This window comes from Mirounga angustirostris, unplaced genomic scaffold (genome assembly GCF_029215605.1).
Source record: "Mirounga angustirostris isolate CCGP_5_RB_7025 unplaced genomic scaffold, mMirAng1.0.hap1 SCAF_2, whole genome shotgun sequence".
Lineage (NCBI taxonomy): Eukaryota > Metazoa > Chordata > Mammalia > Carnivora > Phocidae > Mirounga > Mirounga angustirostris.
In genome coordinates, this window is record NW_026991710.1 from 17,974,211 (window position 1) to 17,991,587 (window position 17,377).

Here is a 17,377-nt window from a genome sequence, read left to right on the forward strand (position 1 = left end):
CTCTCCCTCTGCCCCTCCTGCTCGTGCTCTCTGTCTCAAATAAATAAATAAACCAGGAAGGAAAGAGGGAAGGATGGAAGAAAGGGAAGGGAAGGGAAGGGAAGGGAAGGGAAGGGAAGGGAAGGAAGGGAGGGAGGGAGGGAGGGAGGGAGGGAGGGAGGGAAGGGAAGGGAAGGAAGAAGGGAAGGAAGGATGGACAAACATCTCTTCCAGGTCAACAAAGCCACTTCCATGACAAATTCTCAGGACATATGAGGTGGAACTTGGGGGGCGGCCCCCTGCACCCTCAGCCAGACCTTCATAGTGAATGGAAGAGCTGAACTCTTAGAGTCCTCTAATTCTCCCAAGGGAAGCACAGTTTGTGTTTTCTGATGAAAGACACATGTGCATCTCCCTTTCTGGGAGGATGGAGAACTAGGTACTCAGGATGATTCTCCCGCTAACACGTGAAAAATGCTGAGTGAAAACAAGTGAGAGGAAAACCTGCACCACTGACCAGTCAGAACATAAAGACTATTCCAGAGGCCAAGAGCAAAACAGCAACAGGAATCTAAGGAGCCCTGAGGCTGAATTCTGATGGCTACGACCTGTGATCTGCTTTCCAGGCAGGGCCCGGATCCCACCAAGGCAGGCCCATGAGGAGATCACTGCACTAAGCTGAAAATAAAAAGGGGACACCTCCAGGGTCAGGGCGAACCAGCAAGCAAATGTGCCAAGGTCAAGACAGTTTCACAAGGTGAGAGGTGAAAAATCTCTTCCCAGACAATTTGTAAACACAGCTGATCTTCACACAGGATTAAGGTCAGACATCACATTATTTCTGAGGCCTGAAAAACCTCAAGGTGAGAACTGATTTCAAAGCAAACCCCTTACCTTGGTATCGCCCCTAGGCATTTGACAGAAGCAAACAAATATCACACTTAATAAGGATACATTTGACTATTCCCATTAAGACTTCGTATCATCAACATTACAGCATTGTTCTAGAGGTTCTCACTAACGTATAACCAGAAAAAAGAAAAATTTAAAAAAAAAATTAAAAAAAGAAAAATTTAAAAAATTTTAAAAAATACAATTTAAATAGGAACAGATAAACTGTTATTCACTGGTGACATCTATCTAGAAAATCCCATATAACCAACTGCAAAATTATGTGAATCAAGATGCACATTTTTAAAAACCAGAATCAAGGAAAATTGAACAAGGACTAAATATTTGATGGTATTAAGGACTCAGAGCTCATTTGAATGACATAATTAACAGTATCATGGTTCTATTTTAAAGTTCCTGATATTTCAGAAAAATTATGGATGAAATAGGACATACAGAATTTGGTATTAAATGTTCCTGCACTGAAAAAGGAAACCAAAAAAGAAAGGAAGCAAGAAAAAGAGAAAGAAAAAAAAGAGAGAGAGAGAATGGAATGGGGACAAAGGAAGTAAGTGGACAGATGAAACAAGATTTCAAGTCTGGTGAAAGGTAAGACGTAGACATTAATGATAATTAATATCATTACCCTTTGGAATTTCTCCTACCCTTTTGGAATTTTCCAATAAAAAGTTTCTGGGGCACCTGCGTGGTTCACTCAGTTACACATCTACCTTCAGCTCAGACCATGATCTCGGGGTGCTGGGATCAAGTCCTGCACCAGGCTCCCTGCTGAGTGGGGAGTCTGCTTCTCCCACTCCTTCTGTGCTTTCTCTCCCTCTCTTGCTCTCTTTCAAATAAACAAAATCTTTAAAAAAAAAAAAAAAAGTTTCTGAAAAGTTTTTAGAAAGTTAAGCCCAAAGAATACTTTTTCTAATAAGCAGGACAGGGTTAGAAAGAGAAGTTACTACAGTTTCTCAAAGCTGGTGCAAAGTCATGCCACCCCGTATCTCAGTCTAAATGTAATCCTCAGACCTCCCTGCAGACACACTGAATCAGAAACTCAGGATGCAGGCCCACCAATCCATTTAACAAATCTCCCAGGGGATTCAGATACACACTCAAGTTTTAGAAACAATGTTCTAGAAAGGATAACGAAGCCAGGCCCAGGATCTCGGACCAACTTAAGAATACAGAGAAGTCTGACACAATCAAGAAAAAAAACACTAGCGCTACTGAAAAACAAAACAAAACATAATCGTTCATACGGAAGTGATTGTTTTAAGTACGTGAACAACTTTACATTTGTACATAAAAATGTGCCAAATGCTCAGAGATTTACAACGAGAGCACTACGATGCATAGCCCAATCTGATCTTCAGATCCATTCTCGTCTTCTGAAATGCATATATATTGTTATCCTAATAGAAATCACCACAGTAAATATGGAGCAGATACTTAAATGTGCCTGACAGACAACCTTCAGCTGTTTTTAAAAGACCCCACTAAATACACCATTTAGACCTGGTAGCTGGAGAGCTTTTGGCACCCACCCTAAGACTGCAGAGCACGGGTCTGTGCTGCCTGAACTCAATCACAGGTTAAAAAGCAATTGCCTCACAATATTGTGTGTATGAATTATTCATAGCAGAGAAACTTTTTGGACATCATGCAAAAAATCAATTTAATTATTTGTCCAACTAAGCCGTACACATTTTAGGATACCTTAGAATAATTTCACGGTAATTAACATAAAATGAAGCCCTTAAACCTCATGATTTCTTTTTACTATTCTAATAAATGGCCTACACTTTCACTTTCCAAAGAATCTGATAGGATGGCTGTCACTGCACCACAGGTAATAATATTACATTTATACTTCAATTATGCAATCCTGAAATTTTTCCCGTTTCTTCTATTTATGCTTAATAATTTGCCATCATTTGTCTCCAAAGTTAATTCAAACTTTACCTCCTATGTCATCAGTGAAAGTGACAGCAACCTCCTCCACACTTTTTAGTTAGATAATTAAAGCACTCTGGTGATTTTTTTTTTTTTTTAAAGGACCTACTTCTTAGCTTCTGAGATAAGAATGTTAAGGAGGGCAAATATCATCCCCGTTTTAAGAATAAAGCGCCCAAGGTTAATAAGTAACTCATGAAACTGTATCTACCTCCAGTTCTCAACAAAATGCTTCTACCTGAGCACACGCCAAAGTGGCAGCCCACACAGTGGTAAACATGGTAAAATGTACACTTTCTGGGCATCACACTGCTCTTCACTAGCTGGGAAGCGCACAAAGCTCCTTCACATCCAAACAGGGCAGCGTGGGAACAAATTGGCATTATATGATGGCAAACTATTTTTTAGTGTCCACATTCCAGATCATATTCCAATTATTCTAGTGACTCAAACCATCCCACTTCCATGCATAACGTCTAATCATGTGGCAGCTAACCTGTGATTATAATGAATAATGGAGTGCAGTCCTACCACAGAGCTGGAATCCAGACAGCTTCTCCCACTGCTGGGAAAATTTACCACCGGAAGCAGGCTGTGGCCCAGAGAGACAAGCAAGTACCAAGACTGTTCTTGAGAAAACTGTGGTCTGAAGTTCAGACAGAAACACTGAAATGCTATCTCATTATCAAGTGGTCCCGTTGACCTGAGTCCCACGTAAAGACATGTAACTATTTTCCTTCCTTTAGTAACTACATCATATTAGAGAAAGCACCTAAGGTACTGGGACTGTAGTTTCAAATCCCCAAACTTATCACCAAAATGCAAGATAGTAATAGATAGTCTACAAAAAAAAAAAAGTTTCCTTGGTTTAAATGAATTGGAAAAACAAGGCATAGTATTTACCTTTTAACATTACTAATGAATCTGAGATGTCCCACATAAAGAACTATATGAGACTTTGTTCACTCCAGTGTTTTCCCCACAGCTGTACGTGGAGTTCTTCCAGAATTCCACGACAGGGCAACACTACCAAAAAGTGAGCATGATATAGCAGAAAGCCTCTGGATTACACACACAGGACTCCTGGGTTCTGTGTTCGGCCCCACCCTAACCCCGCCATATAGAAACTCAGGGAAATCATTTAATTTTCTTTGGGTGTCTGTTCATGACTTAATCTAGATTTTATCTATCTCTAAAATCCATTTTTGCGTGACTCTATCACATAAGAAACAGTTACCTATCAAGTTCTCAGGTAGCTTGAAGCTTACAGTTTAAGAACACATTAATCTGCATCTAAAAACTGACTCAGAACATTATTTTCTGCTCATTCATTCTTAAAATGGTAGTTGTCAATGTTTTCACCTAAAGGATATCATAGTTTTAAGAACACGGCCCTGTTAAAATATACTCATTTTCAAAGTCACTAAATTTTCCTAACTTGCATATTATAATCATTGGAATTTCAAAAAAGTTCCTAAAAAGTGGTTTCATTTTCCAGGACATTACAAAAGAAATGAAGCCATTCAATAGAAGATCTGGGTGACTAAAGCTCACATTAAGGATGGCTGTGCTGCTAACCCATGGCCCCATCTACTCCTGAATATGGTCTCCAGTCCTGACCGTATCTAGTAAGCCTGACCAGAGAATTCAGGCAAATGCAAAGCCCATCCCACAGCCTCACTGGGGCAGAGAACCAAGCCCGCAGTTCTCAGCCAGGGGAAAAAGCCCCCATCCCCATCCTCAGAGCTCTAACAGTTCCCTCACCCACAAGCAGACGATAACAGCAGGTCCCACCTGCCCAAGGACATGCCCAGCAGACACACCCAGAAACCCAAACAGAGCTGACTGATGAAAAAACAAACCTGTGAAGGCTAGAAGAGGAGCCCCATTACTCAAATGCATAGACACCAACGCAAGGAATCAAGGATCATGAAAAGTCATGTAACTAGGACACCACCAAAGGAAACTAATAAAGTTCCAATAACTAACTCTAAAATAATGGAGGATCCATGACCTATTAGACAAATAATGTAGAATGATCCTGTTAAGGAAGCTGAGTGAGCTGCAAGAAAACAGAGACAACTACACAAAATGGGGGAACAGTGCATGAACAAAACAGTAAATCGGACAAGGAAACAGTGGCCATTCAAAAACAAACAAATCCTGGAGTTGAAAAATATAATAACTGAAGAATTCAACAGAGTTTCAAAAGTAGACTTGACCATGCAGAAAAAAGAATCAACAACTAGAGAGGATAGGACACTGGAAATTACAGAATCACAGGAGCAAAAAAGGGAAGGAAACAGAATGAAAAAAGCCTACAGGAGTTATGGGACACAACAGGAAGACAAAATAAAACAAAACAAAGCAAAATATTAACATTATGGGAATTCCAAAAGGAGAAAAGAAAGAGAAAGGAACAGAAAATATATTTAAAGCAATAATGGCTGAAAACTTTCCAAACCTGGGAAGAGAAATGGACATCCAGGTCGGTGAGGCCCAAAAGACCCCAAAAAGGTTGAACCTGAAAAGGGCTATGCTAAGAAACATTATAATTAAAAAGTCAAAGACAAATAATTTAAGAGCAGTAAGACAAAAGAGGGAAGTTACATACAAGGGAAACCCCGTAAGACTCTCAGTGGATTTCTCAAAAGAAACATTTCTGTCAAGGAGAGAAGATGACATGTTCAAAATACTGAAAGAAAATAACTGTCAACCAGGAATTCTACATCCTGAAAATCTGTCCTTCAGAAACAAAGAAAGGATTAAGACCTTCCCAAACCAACAAAAGCTGAGTGAGTTCATTACCACCATGATCCGCCTTACAAGAAATACTAAAGGGTGTTCTTTGAGTAGAAGTAAAAGAGTGCTAACGTCATAAAAACATAAAAAGGTAGTGTAAATCTCACTGGTAATGGTAAATATATAGGCATTTTATATTCTGTAATATGACAATAGTGGTGTATAATTCGCTTAAAACTCTAGTTTCAAAGTTAAGAGTATAGGGGTGCCTGGGTGGCTCAGTCGTTCAGTGTCTGCCTTTGGCTCAGGTCATGATCGCAGGGTCCTGGGATCGAGCCCCACATCGGGCTCCCTGCTCGGTGGGAAGCCTGCTTCTCCCTCTCCCACTCCCCCTGCTTGTGTTCCCTCTCTCGCTGTCTCTCTCTGTCAAATAAATAAATAAAATCTTAAAAAAAAAAGCTAAGTACGTACTTAAAAAACCATAATTACAATTAACATGGTATTTAAAAAATTTTTTTATGTAAACTCTATGCCACACATAGGGCCCCAACTCATGACCCAAGATCAAGAGTCACATGCTCTACAGATGGAGCCAGCCAGGCACCCCTACATGTTTTTTACATTGTATAAATAATAATAGCAGTAACCTAAAACATGAGGAAGAGGAGACAGAAAAGTGTAAAGCTTACAAACTCTACTAAAGTTGTTATCAGTTTAAAATACGTGTTCTAAGTTTTAAAATATCTTATGTAAGCCTCATGGCAACCACACAGAAAAATCTTGGTAGTAATTACACAAAAGAAAACAAGAAGTCAAAACATACTGATACCAAAAGACATCAAAAAAACAAAAAAGGATAAGAATCATAGAATAATGGATCTACAAAACAACCAGAATACAACTAACAAAATGACCACAGTAAGTCCTTAGTGAGGACTATCAATAATTACTTTAAATATAAGAAAATTAAATTCTTCAATTAAAAGACACAGACTGGCTCAAAAGATAAAAACAAAAAACAAAAAAACCCCAAAACCAAAAACAAAAAAATAAAAAACAAGATCCAGCAATATGCTGCACACAGACTTACTTTTGCCCTAAAGACAGAGCTAGACTGAGAGTGAAAGGATGGAAAAAGACATTTCAAGCAAATGGTAACCACAACCAAACAAAACAAAGAGGGTAGCTATATTTGTATTGGACAAAATGGACTTTAAAAGTGGTAAAAAAAAAAAAAAAATCTTTATACAATGATAAAGAGGTCACTACAAGAAGATTAACAACTGTAAATCCAACATTGGAGCACGTAAAAACACAGAGCAAAAACAGAACTACAAGGAGAGACAAACAGTAACACAATAGTAGTTGTCATCTTTGATACCCCACTCTTAACAATGGATAGATCATCCAGAGAATCAAAAGGAAACAGTGGATCTGAATAACACTATAGACGAATTGGGCTTAACAGATGTACACAGAGCATTCTACTCAACAACAGCAGAATACACATTCTTCCCAAGCACACACAGAACATTTCCTAGAATGGACTACAGGTGAGGCCACAAAACAAGTCTTAACAAATTCAAGAAGACTGAGATCATCTTTTCTGCCCACAATGACATGAAACTAGAAATCAGTAGCAAGAGGGAAACTAGAAAATTCACTCACAAACACATGGAAATTAAACAACACTCTACTCAATAACCAATGGATCAAAGATGAAATTAAAGGAAATTAAAAAGGGCTCCTGAGGATCGTGTGGTTGGCTGGCTCAGTTGGTAGAGCATGTGACTCTTGATCTCTGGGTTGTAAGTTCAAGCCCCATACTTAGCACAGATTACTTAAAAATAAAACCTTAAAAAAAGGTTCTTGACACAAAAATGGAAATACAACATACCAAAACTTGTGAGATGCAGCCAAAGCAGTTCTAAAAGCAAAGTTCACAACAATAAACACCTATATTAAGAAGCAAGAAAGAGGGGCGCCTGGGTGGCTCAGTCGTTAAGCATCTGCCTTTGGCTCAGGTCATGATCCCAGGGTCCTGGGATCGAGCCCCGCATCCGGCTCCCTGCTCAGCGGGAAGCCTGCTTCTCCTCTCCCACTCCCCCTGCTTGTGTTTCCTCTCTCACTGTCTCTCTCTCTGTCAAATAAATAAATAAAATCTTTAAAAAAAAAAAGCAAGAAAGATCCCAAATAACCTAACTTTATGCCTTAAGGATCTAGAAAAAGAAGAGCAAACCGAACTCCAAGGTAGCAGAAGATAATATTTGACCAGGGAGCCAAGAATACTCAATGGAGAAAAGACAGTGCAAACCATTTATCTGGGAAGGGGTTAATACGCAAACTATATAAAGAATTTATATACTCAGTAGCCAAAAAAGAAAAAAAAAAAAAATTTAAAAATGGGCCTGAAAGAGCAACAGGTACATGAAAAGGTCTTCAATATCGCTAGTCATCAGGGAAATACAAATTAAAAGCACAATGAGGCACTACCTCACACTTGGCAGAATGGCCATCATCAAAAAGACAAGAAAATACTGGTAAAAATATGAAGGGGAACCTTTGTGTACTTGGTAGAAATGTAAATTTGTACAGCCACCATGCAAAACAATATGGAGGACCCTAAAAAAGTTAAAAATAGAACTACCACTTGATCCTGAAATTCCACTTCTGGAAACATATGCAAAGGAAACAAAAACCCTAACTTGAAAATATATCTGCATCCCCATGTTCATAGCAGCATTATTTATAATAGCCAAGACATGGACACAACCTAAGTATCCATCAATGGATGAAAGGAAAGAAACTGTGATATATACATGCACACACACACACACACACAGGAATATTATTCAGCCATAAAAAAAATGAGGAGATCCTATCACTTGTTCCAACATGGAGGGACCCTGAAGGCATTATGCTAAGTGAAGTAAATCAGACAGAGAAAGACAAATACATCTGATCTCACTTACATGTGGGCAAAAAGAAACCTCACAGAACGAGAACAAACTTGGGGTTACCAGAGGCAGAGGGTGGGGAGAGAGGAAAGAGGAGGATGGTGGTCAGAAGGTGCAAATTTCCAATCATAAGGGAAGTACTAGGGACATAAAGCACAAATGGCGACCCAGTGAACTCTGTTGTGTGGTATATAGGAAAGTTGTTACAGTAAGTCCTAAGAGCCCCCATCACACAAAGAAATTTCCCTTTTTTTCTTTTCTTTTTATTTTATCTATATGGGAAGATGGATGTGAGCCTAACTTATTGTGGTGATCATTTCACAATATTTGTACATCAAACCATCAGGCTGTTATACAGTGATGCATGTTTATTTCTCAATAAAACTGGAAAAAAGAGCGAGAGAGTGAGAGCGAGAAAGAGAGGGAGAGAGAGAAGGACGAACACATGGCTGTGTGGGGAAGAGAAATCCCAGAATGCCCGAGAGGTAGCTGCAGCCAACCCACAGCGTGGACACAGGCTGGCTTTGCTCTATCACGATATTCCAAGAAACTGATTGTTCACCTCTATTCCCTCCAACAACAGATGACTGTACTAAATGGAGCATAGGGCGCCTGGGTGGCTCAGTTGGTTAAGCGACTGCCTTCGGCTCAGGTCTTGATCCTGGAGTCCCGGGATCGAGTCCCGCATCGGGCTCCCTGCTCGGCAGGGAGTCTGCTTCTCCCTCTGACCCTCCCCCCTCTCCTGCTCTCTCTCTCTCATTCTCTCTCTCAAATAAATAAATAAAATCTTTAAAAATAAATAAATAATTAATTAATTAAATGGAGCATAAATTTCTCCACAACAGTTTTGGAAATTAAAAAGTGCATTTAATTGAAATACAGCAAACATAAAGAGGCTTTAAAAATAGAGATTCAGCTCTACCACATGACCATATGTTGACATGCTATATGCCACAAAGGTGAACCAGAAAAATACCTCTTTGGACTTTTCCTCTTTGGTAAATCTTCCAAATTTTTCTATCATTTCAGCCACAAATATAACATCCATCTTGTCAGAAAAATTGGCGGCTTCCACGGTATAAGCCAGTAACTGTCGGGCTGTGGCCACAGCATTCGTAAGATTGAGAGGCATCTATATTAAAAAGGCAAAAACGAACAACGAATTTTGACATTTTATCTTTGCATTTCCAAACATGGCAACGAATTCAAACTCTTTATCATTTATCACCAGGACCTTCTTAAAACGCTTTCTCAAACCTGAGGAAAGCGGAATTCTAATGGTAACTAACCGTAAGGAATTTTTTTTTTTAACTTTGAAATACAGTAATACATTAAAACACATCTGATAAACATGCTGCACCATCTCTCCCTCTCTACTTATCCAAATTCTACACATACTCAATGCCAATTGCGTAGTAAAGCCTTTCCTGAGTATTCCGACTGGGAGGGATCAATAACTCCCCCGGAGCCCCTGCACATGGGAGGAAGAGGCATTTATCTATACTGCCATGCACGTCCAGTAATGGTCTACATTTGCTTATTTATTGACTTACACACAACTTGGCACCAACCATTCCACAAAGGGTGTAACAGGTACCAGGGAGTGTAAGAAAATGTGTAACAGAAACCATCTTCCAACTGCTTCCAATCTGGTCAGGTTAAAAACGGAGGCACAAGAGCGGAGACAAGAAAAGGCGTCTGAGGGGTACAAGTATGACAAGGGATCACTGGTGACAGATTATAAAAGAAGCCCAAGAGGTGGCTTCCCAGATGGATTTGAAGGACGGTTGGGATTTGGTCCAGTGGCTACAGATGATAAAGATATTCAAACAAAGGCAGCCACTGGAAAGGAAAACGGACACCAGGGAGGGCCCTGAATACTGGAGGCGGTGACGAGGCTTGATCCCAAAGACAGATGGACTGAATGTAACACCAAATCCTTATGCTTTACTAGTATTTAAAACACACACACACACCTGGTATTTCAACTAAAATACATTAACAACCTCAGCAAAGGGGAAGACTTTGTAGTTACCTGATTAAACATATAAAGCACCCTAGTGACATCGTTTGCATACTGGCAGCGAGAATAATCATCATCCGCCCAGAAGCCCCCTCTATCGCATCTACGCCAAGCCTTCCTCTCATCCTGTGGGTTTCCGGGATAGATCCCACTGCCGTGGGTATTCCGAGTGCACTGAAGGTACGCCGTAATGCCTGCTAACGTTCTGGGCCATCTAGACAGATGAAGACAAAAAAGGATGTGAAAACCGACGGGGACACAAATCACAGCAGAGGAACACTGAGGATCAGGACAGATCATGGATAATCATGGAGAAAAATCAAGAAGAAACGGATTCCTTCAGAACAGAGAGTTTAAAAAAAATTAAAAGGTTAGCATGGACTAAGCTGTTTTAAACTATCAGCCACATTTACTTTAATACCGTAGGATATTTTCTTAAGATGTTCTAAATGTTGCTATAAACACACAGCAAAATGGTCTTACATCCAGTTAAAAAAAAAAAAGAAAGAAAGAAAACCAGTTCAACAGATGGCACAGAAGCGGGGTTCCCAGATGTGCCGACAATTCACTATAGCAGGTGCAGGACTGCTCTCCTTGGCAAGGCCTGCCTGCCACCGTGGGGGGCCCTTCAGTGGCACCTAGGAATTTGGGACTTGGAGTATTCCCATGAACAGTTAACCGGTAGGGGTTGTTCACCATGCCTAGACTGTTTGGAGAAGCAGTATGGTTTATGCTGAAACTTGCTTTCTTCCCTGGAGTCTGAAATTTTGGTACATGCCAGACAGAGGGTGCCTGCCTACACGACCAGCAAGAAGAACTTTGGATACTGAGTCTCCAAAGGGTTTCCCTGGGCGCAACACTGTATCCACTTCTATACAGCGTTGCTGCCCTTTTGCGGCTGGAGGAGGAATACCAAGAAGCTTGCCCTTGGATCTCTCCAGAATGCACCTATGTCTTTCCCCTCGTTATCCAGCTACCTATCTTACTATATAACCAAAATCTATCTTAGCTGTGACTACAACGACATGCTGGGTACCATGAGTCCTCCAAGCAAATTTCTGCATGTCGGGGAGGTCTAGCAGACCCGCAACACAGTATACAACTGAATTTATCTGGGAGAAGGTACCCCCCCCTATGCAGGAGACTGCACAAATCTGTGGGCATGGACTGTCACTAGCAGTTGGGAGAAATCTTTGTCATTTGAGCTCCCTTTCTCCAAAACTGGGAATGAACTGAATATATTTAATAAAAGTTACAGTTGACCTATAACATAAGAACTGATAAATTAGAATAGCAGTCATACCAAAATATAATTCATTACCAAAATCTGCATAAACAGATCAAGCAACACTAAGCTAAATCTTATTAATGCAGTGAAAGTTTAACTGCATAATATACTAAGGAGTATCAAAAGCTAATTCATTAATTAGTCAAATAATCACATTCTTCTGTTTTTAAAAATGTAAAATAGTCAAATTATGAGCAAAAATAGAAAATCCACCATAAATAGAAAACATTATGATTACTTAATAAAAGATGCAGAATATAACAAAATTCACAAATGTTACCTGTTTTTTAAGTATACAGTATAAATATTATCTATTAACAGTTAATCTACATAAAGGACTTATCCATTGGCAATAATAAATGCTAATTTCCATATACTTGCGTCAGGGAGAATTTTTTTTTAAAGGACAAAAGACAGTTTTTAAAAAAGCATTTAAGAACTAGCTGAGCTAAAGATGTTGCTACTGCTTCTTCACCTTGGATTTATTTTTTATTTTTATTTATTTATTCTTTAAAATTTATTTAAATTCAATTCATTAACATATAATGTATTATTGGTTTCAGAGACAGAGTTCAATGATTCATCAGTCTTATATAATACCCAGTGCTCATTACATCATGTGCCCTCCTTAATGCCCATCACCCAGTTACTCCATCCCTCCATCCTCCTCCCCTGCAGCAACCCTCAGTTTGTTTCCTATGATTAAGAGTATTTTATGGTTTGTCTCCCTCTCTGATTTCGTCTTGTTTTATTTTGTCCTCTCTTCCCCTATGATCCTCTGTTTTGTTTCTTAAATTCCACATATGAGTGAAATCATTCACCTTGGATTTAAAAGATTAATACCAAAGGGTTTTCTTACCCTTAAAACTTGGGTAGTAGGAGTACAAACTGGGTATTCAACAAACTTACGCTGCTTTAAAGAGCAACATATTTCCTTTCATTTACATCAACTATAAAGTCATTATTAAAATCCTGAACATAAAAAACATTAAATAAGTAATATATTTAAAAGAACAACCTTGAAAGTAAGGAGAGTCTAAGGCAAAAGCTTTTTTTTAAACAACCTTGAAAGCAAGGAGAGTCTAAGGCAAAAGCTGTTACCTCCCACAAATTTTAAATTTTCTATTTAAAAAAACTGTAGTATCTCACTCATTCTGCTTATCTCAATACAGAGTCCAACAGCAGTGGCTCCCAGAGTTTCAGACCATCCAAAAGCTTTCATCCCCCAAAGTCCTTCCTGCTTAGGCCCAAACTGGGGAGGATAGTGACCTTGGCTTTCTCCTTGACTTAACTGCCAATAGTTAAAAGTATCTTAGCAATACAAAACCTTCCAAAGGTCATCCATAAAAGAGCCCTTAAAAAAAACAGGACATACCATTAGCCTTTCTGAATTCTGCAATTTTAGTAGAATTTCCAAAATGTTTCCCTAAGGTAGTGGTTCTTAATTTTTACAACAAACCACTAAACATGAAACACTCTGTCTGCAGAGACGTTAAATCAACACGTCTGAGATAAAGTCCAGGCACCTTTTCTTCTTAATCTTCATATATGACTCTGACATCAGTGCTCTGAAGGGCAGTCCTTAGATATATAAGGATATATATGTGAAAACAAAGATATTTCTCAAATTTTCTTCTTGAGGATAGTAGACCAATTATGCACTTTAAGAATAAAAACAGATATGGGCAAATCATTTTTCCAGCACTCTCCATGTCACTGACCTGAAATCCCCTTTATTGTTTACCACCCTCTCGGGAGGACAATACTGTGCAGAGCTTTCTAATACCACGATATCGACAGTTCTTGTATTGTTCCCGCGTTTGGTCTGGACGTGACAGCCCCAATTTCCAGTCGATCCAGCCTGAATATTAGAAATGGTTAGGGCACTGCATGGAGAAAGATTTTAAAGAGAGAGAAAAAATGGTTAGACAAAAAAGGGAGACAACGAGGCTTCTATCATTCATTTAGCAAGTATGTCTGAATGCACAGTGTGGGCAAAGCACTTGCTAGATAAAAACAAATTTAAGGGGCGCCTGGGTGGCTCAGTCGTTAAGCGTCTGCCTTCGGCTCAGGTCATGATCCCAGGGTCCTGGGATCGAGCCCCGCATAGGGCTCCCTGCTCGCTGGGAAGCCTGCTTCTCCCTCTCCCACTCCCCCTGCTTATGTTCCCTCTCTTGCTGTCTCTCTCTGTCAAATAAATAAATAAAATCTTTAAAAAAAAAAAAAACAAATTTAAAAAACTCTCCCTTGGGCGCCTGGGTGGCTCAGTCGGTTAAGCATCTGCCTTCGGCTCAGGTCTCGATGCTGGAGTCCTGGGATTGAGTCCCACATCGGGCTCCCTGCTCAGTAAGGAGTGTGCTTCTCCCTCTGTCCCTCAACCCACTCTCATGCTCTCTCTCTCTCTCAAATAAATCAATAAAATCTTTAAAAAAAAAAAAAATTCCTCCACTTAAGTACTTCAGTGGAAAGTCAAGACAAGCAGGTGAAGAGCTACTTAAAACACTCTGGTAAAAACTATGGGAAGAGCCCAGATGTCCATCAACAGATGAATGGATAAAGAAGATGTGGTGTGTGTGTATATATATATATACAATGGATTATTATACAGCCATCAAAAAAAAAAATGAAATCTTGCCCCTTGCAACGACGTGGATGGACTAGAGAGTATTATGCTAAGCAAAATAAGTCAATCAGAGAAAGACAATTATCATATGATCTCACTGATATGAGGAATTTGAGAAACAAGACAGAGGATCATAGGGGAAGGGAGGGAAAAATGAAACAAGGTCAAACCAGAGAGGGAGACAAACCATAAGAGACTCTTAATCTCAGCAAACAAACTGAGGGTTGCTGGAGTGGAGGGGGGTGGGAGGGATAGGGTGGCTGGGTAATGGACATTGGGGAGCGTTATGTGCTATGGTGAGCGCTGTGAATTGTGTTAAGACTGATGAATCACAGATCTGCACCTCTGAAACAAATAATACATTATATGTTAATAAAAAAAAAATGCTCTGGTAAGAGCTGAAGTATGAACAAAGCGCAAGGGTACATCATGCCTGACGCTTCTAACAGAAAGAGGGAGAACAGGACTCAGCGAGGAGGGGGACAGCAAGTGCAAAGACGAAAACATCACAGCACGTTCTTCAGCAAAACTAATGGAGACGTTTCCAAGTTATGTCTACCTTTTCACTGATTTGGAGGGAAATATTCAAGCATGAAGGAAGGAGATTAATATTATCAAGAGAATTAAAATATTTAAGGTAAAAATATTTTGCAGAGGAACTCATTAAGTCTCTAAAAAGATTTAATAAATTACCAATTGATGCCTTAAGGAGAGGAGTTTTCCATGTAAAGGTATACTTCAATTTATAAAACAGCTATATTTCTAAAGAGCTGTCAGTATATTCAATTTTCAAGATGAACTCATAATTCTCTAATATAAAGCCTATTAATTAAAGAGCAAATATCAGAACCTTCAATTAACCTTTCTCCCTGCCACATGACCCACATGCTATGCTTTTATGTAAATAGAAAAATAAGAGATAGTTAGACATAAAGGATATATCATTTTAATTAATTTACAAAGTTATGCCTTGAAGTTAAGACACATTTTTCCAGTCTCCTAAATCATTAATGGCTATACAACATCATATGTTCAAATAAAGACTTTGAGGCACTGTTACTCTGAATCAGAGAAAATGTTTATCATCTTTGTTAATTAAGTCAGTGAATAATCTAAAACGCTGTAATAAATATATTCGAGATAAAGTGACACGAAAGTATTTTTCATTAAATTTAAATAACCAAATTCCAAAATAAGCAATCATTCTCTAATCGAGAGGTTCCCAAACTTTCTTGGTTCACAGCACCTTCACTGATCAGAAAACTGTTTCACAGAGCTCCGAACCCAAAAGAAATACCTCTGATGGTCCAATTACTAAATTAAATCCCAGAACTGTGTAGCTATGTCCTAATAACTTCATAGCCATTTGAAAAAATAAAACATATCAATTTGAGATAAATATTTCATTCTTAAATAACCCAACTTCCTGATGGGTTGTGCTTGTCTGTTGAGCACTCCAAAATTAATCTAACGTCAGATACAGAACAGACAGCGAGACCCTTATTTCATGTTCCACAATGACTTTCACACAGTATTTGCTTTGCACCACAGTGATCACCAAGAACTCAGCACCCTCAAGTACGGCATCAGCAAAGGAAGGCAGCGCGATCTAATGAAATCATCACTGCCTGGGGCTGGTAGGTGTGTGGTGTCCAAAAAAAGTCAAGTATTACCATGCTTCTTCCAAAACTTAAAATACCCCACAGCAGCTCTGTAAGTGAACTCACTGTGATGTCCCAGAGCTCTTTAGCACACCCACTGGGAGCTCAGGTCCTAATACATTTTGCCAACGTGTTTTTAAAGATGACCTTTAGCAATACCTCCAGTGTCTAAAACTAATGATCAGAAAACAATTTCCAGGAATCTTCAAGGCAGTGTATTTAGAAATTTAAGGAGGAAGAGGCAGCTTCAATTTCATATTTGAGGAAAACTACAAACTCTGATTCTTACTAATGAAGGACGGATGACATAAAGAAACCAATGAAGAATCAACAGCGATCTCTCAGGTTAACCAAGTCAATACCGTACGTACTTCCTTTTTCTGCAACTTCGTTATTAATACGGAGGCAAATTCTGGGTAAAGGACTTCAGTCTTCATACGAAAGATTTTCACATGAGTCAAGTGTCCTTCCCAACAAAACTATTAGGCAAGGATGCTAACCTTAGAATTAATTTTCTGTACTGCTACAAAGAATTCAAAGTATGACTTGCAGAAATAAATTTATAAAGTTAATCTAGTTACTTTAGAGTTGCAAAATTTAAGAGTTCTAAATTAGAGAGAGAGAGCATGAGCGTGATCAGGGGTTGGGGGGAGGGCACGGGACAGAGGGAGAGGGAGAGAGAGTCTTAAGCAGGCTTCACGCCAGCATGGAGTCTGATGTGGGGCTCCATCTCACAACCCTGAGATTATGACCTGAGCTGAAATCAAGAGTCGGACAACTTAACCAACTGAGCCACCCAGGTGCCGCAGGGTTCTATATATTTTCAAAGCTTTATTGTTGTATCATGTATTATTACCTACTCATATAATAAAACTGCCTAAAGCTCACATCTTAATGAGTTTTAACCCATGTATACGCTTATGAAATTATCACCACAATACAAGTAAGGTAACAATTAAGAGTCTTCTCTCACTGGGACCGAATAAACTGTTTCTGACAATCTTATGCCCTAATAAAGGAACTCTGATTCTGGTAACAGCAGACCAGCTTCTACCAAACTACCCTCCGTGCAGTTCACTATTATTTATAAGCTCTGCACAAACTACAAAATGACAACTATCCAAACACATGGCCAGTGATCCAAAACAAGCAGAAACCAGAGAGAAGTTGACCCTAGGAAGAAGGCATCAGCACTGGGGAGTAAGACCCAGGAAATGGTTTCCAATGGCTTTTGTGCAAGGATAGGCCCTACTC

At 39.3% G+C, this 17,377-nt stretch overlaps 1 protein-coding gene across 6 annotated transcripts in view; it reads right to left on the reverse strand.

Annotated features, from left to right (window-relative positions):
* Window positions 1-17,377, reverse strand: part of ADGRA3 (adhesion G protein-coupled receptor A3) — a 125,178-nt gene that overhangs the window by 40,873 nt on the left and 66,928 nt on the right. For all 6 annotated transcript variants that reach the window (XM_064584336.1, XM_054508983.2, XM_064584337.1 and 3 more), the window contains 3 exons: window positions 13,561-13,725; window positions 10,564-10,765; window positions 9,505-9,660 (listed from right to left, as the gene is read on the reverse strand). In XM_064584336.1, the coding sequence (XP_064440406.1) occupies window positions 9,505-9,660; window positions 10,564-10,765; window positions 13,561-13,725 (523 nt within the window). The remainder of the gene's footprint in view (window positions 1-9,504; window positions 9,661-10,563; window positions 10,766-13,560; window positions 13,726-17,377) is intronic.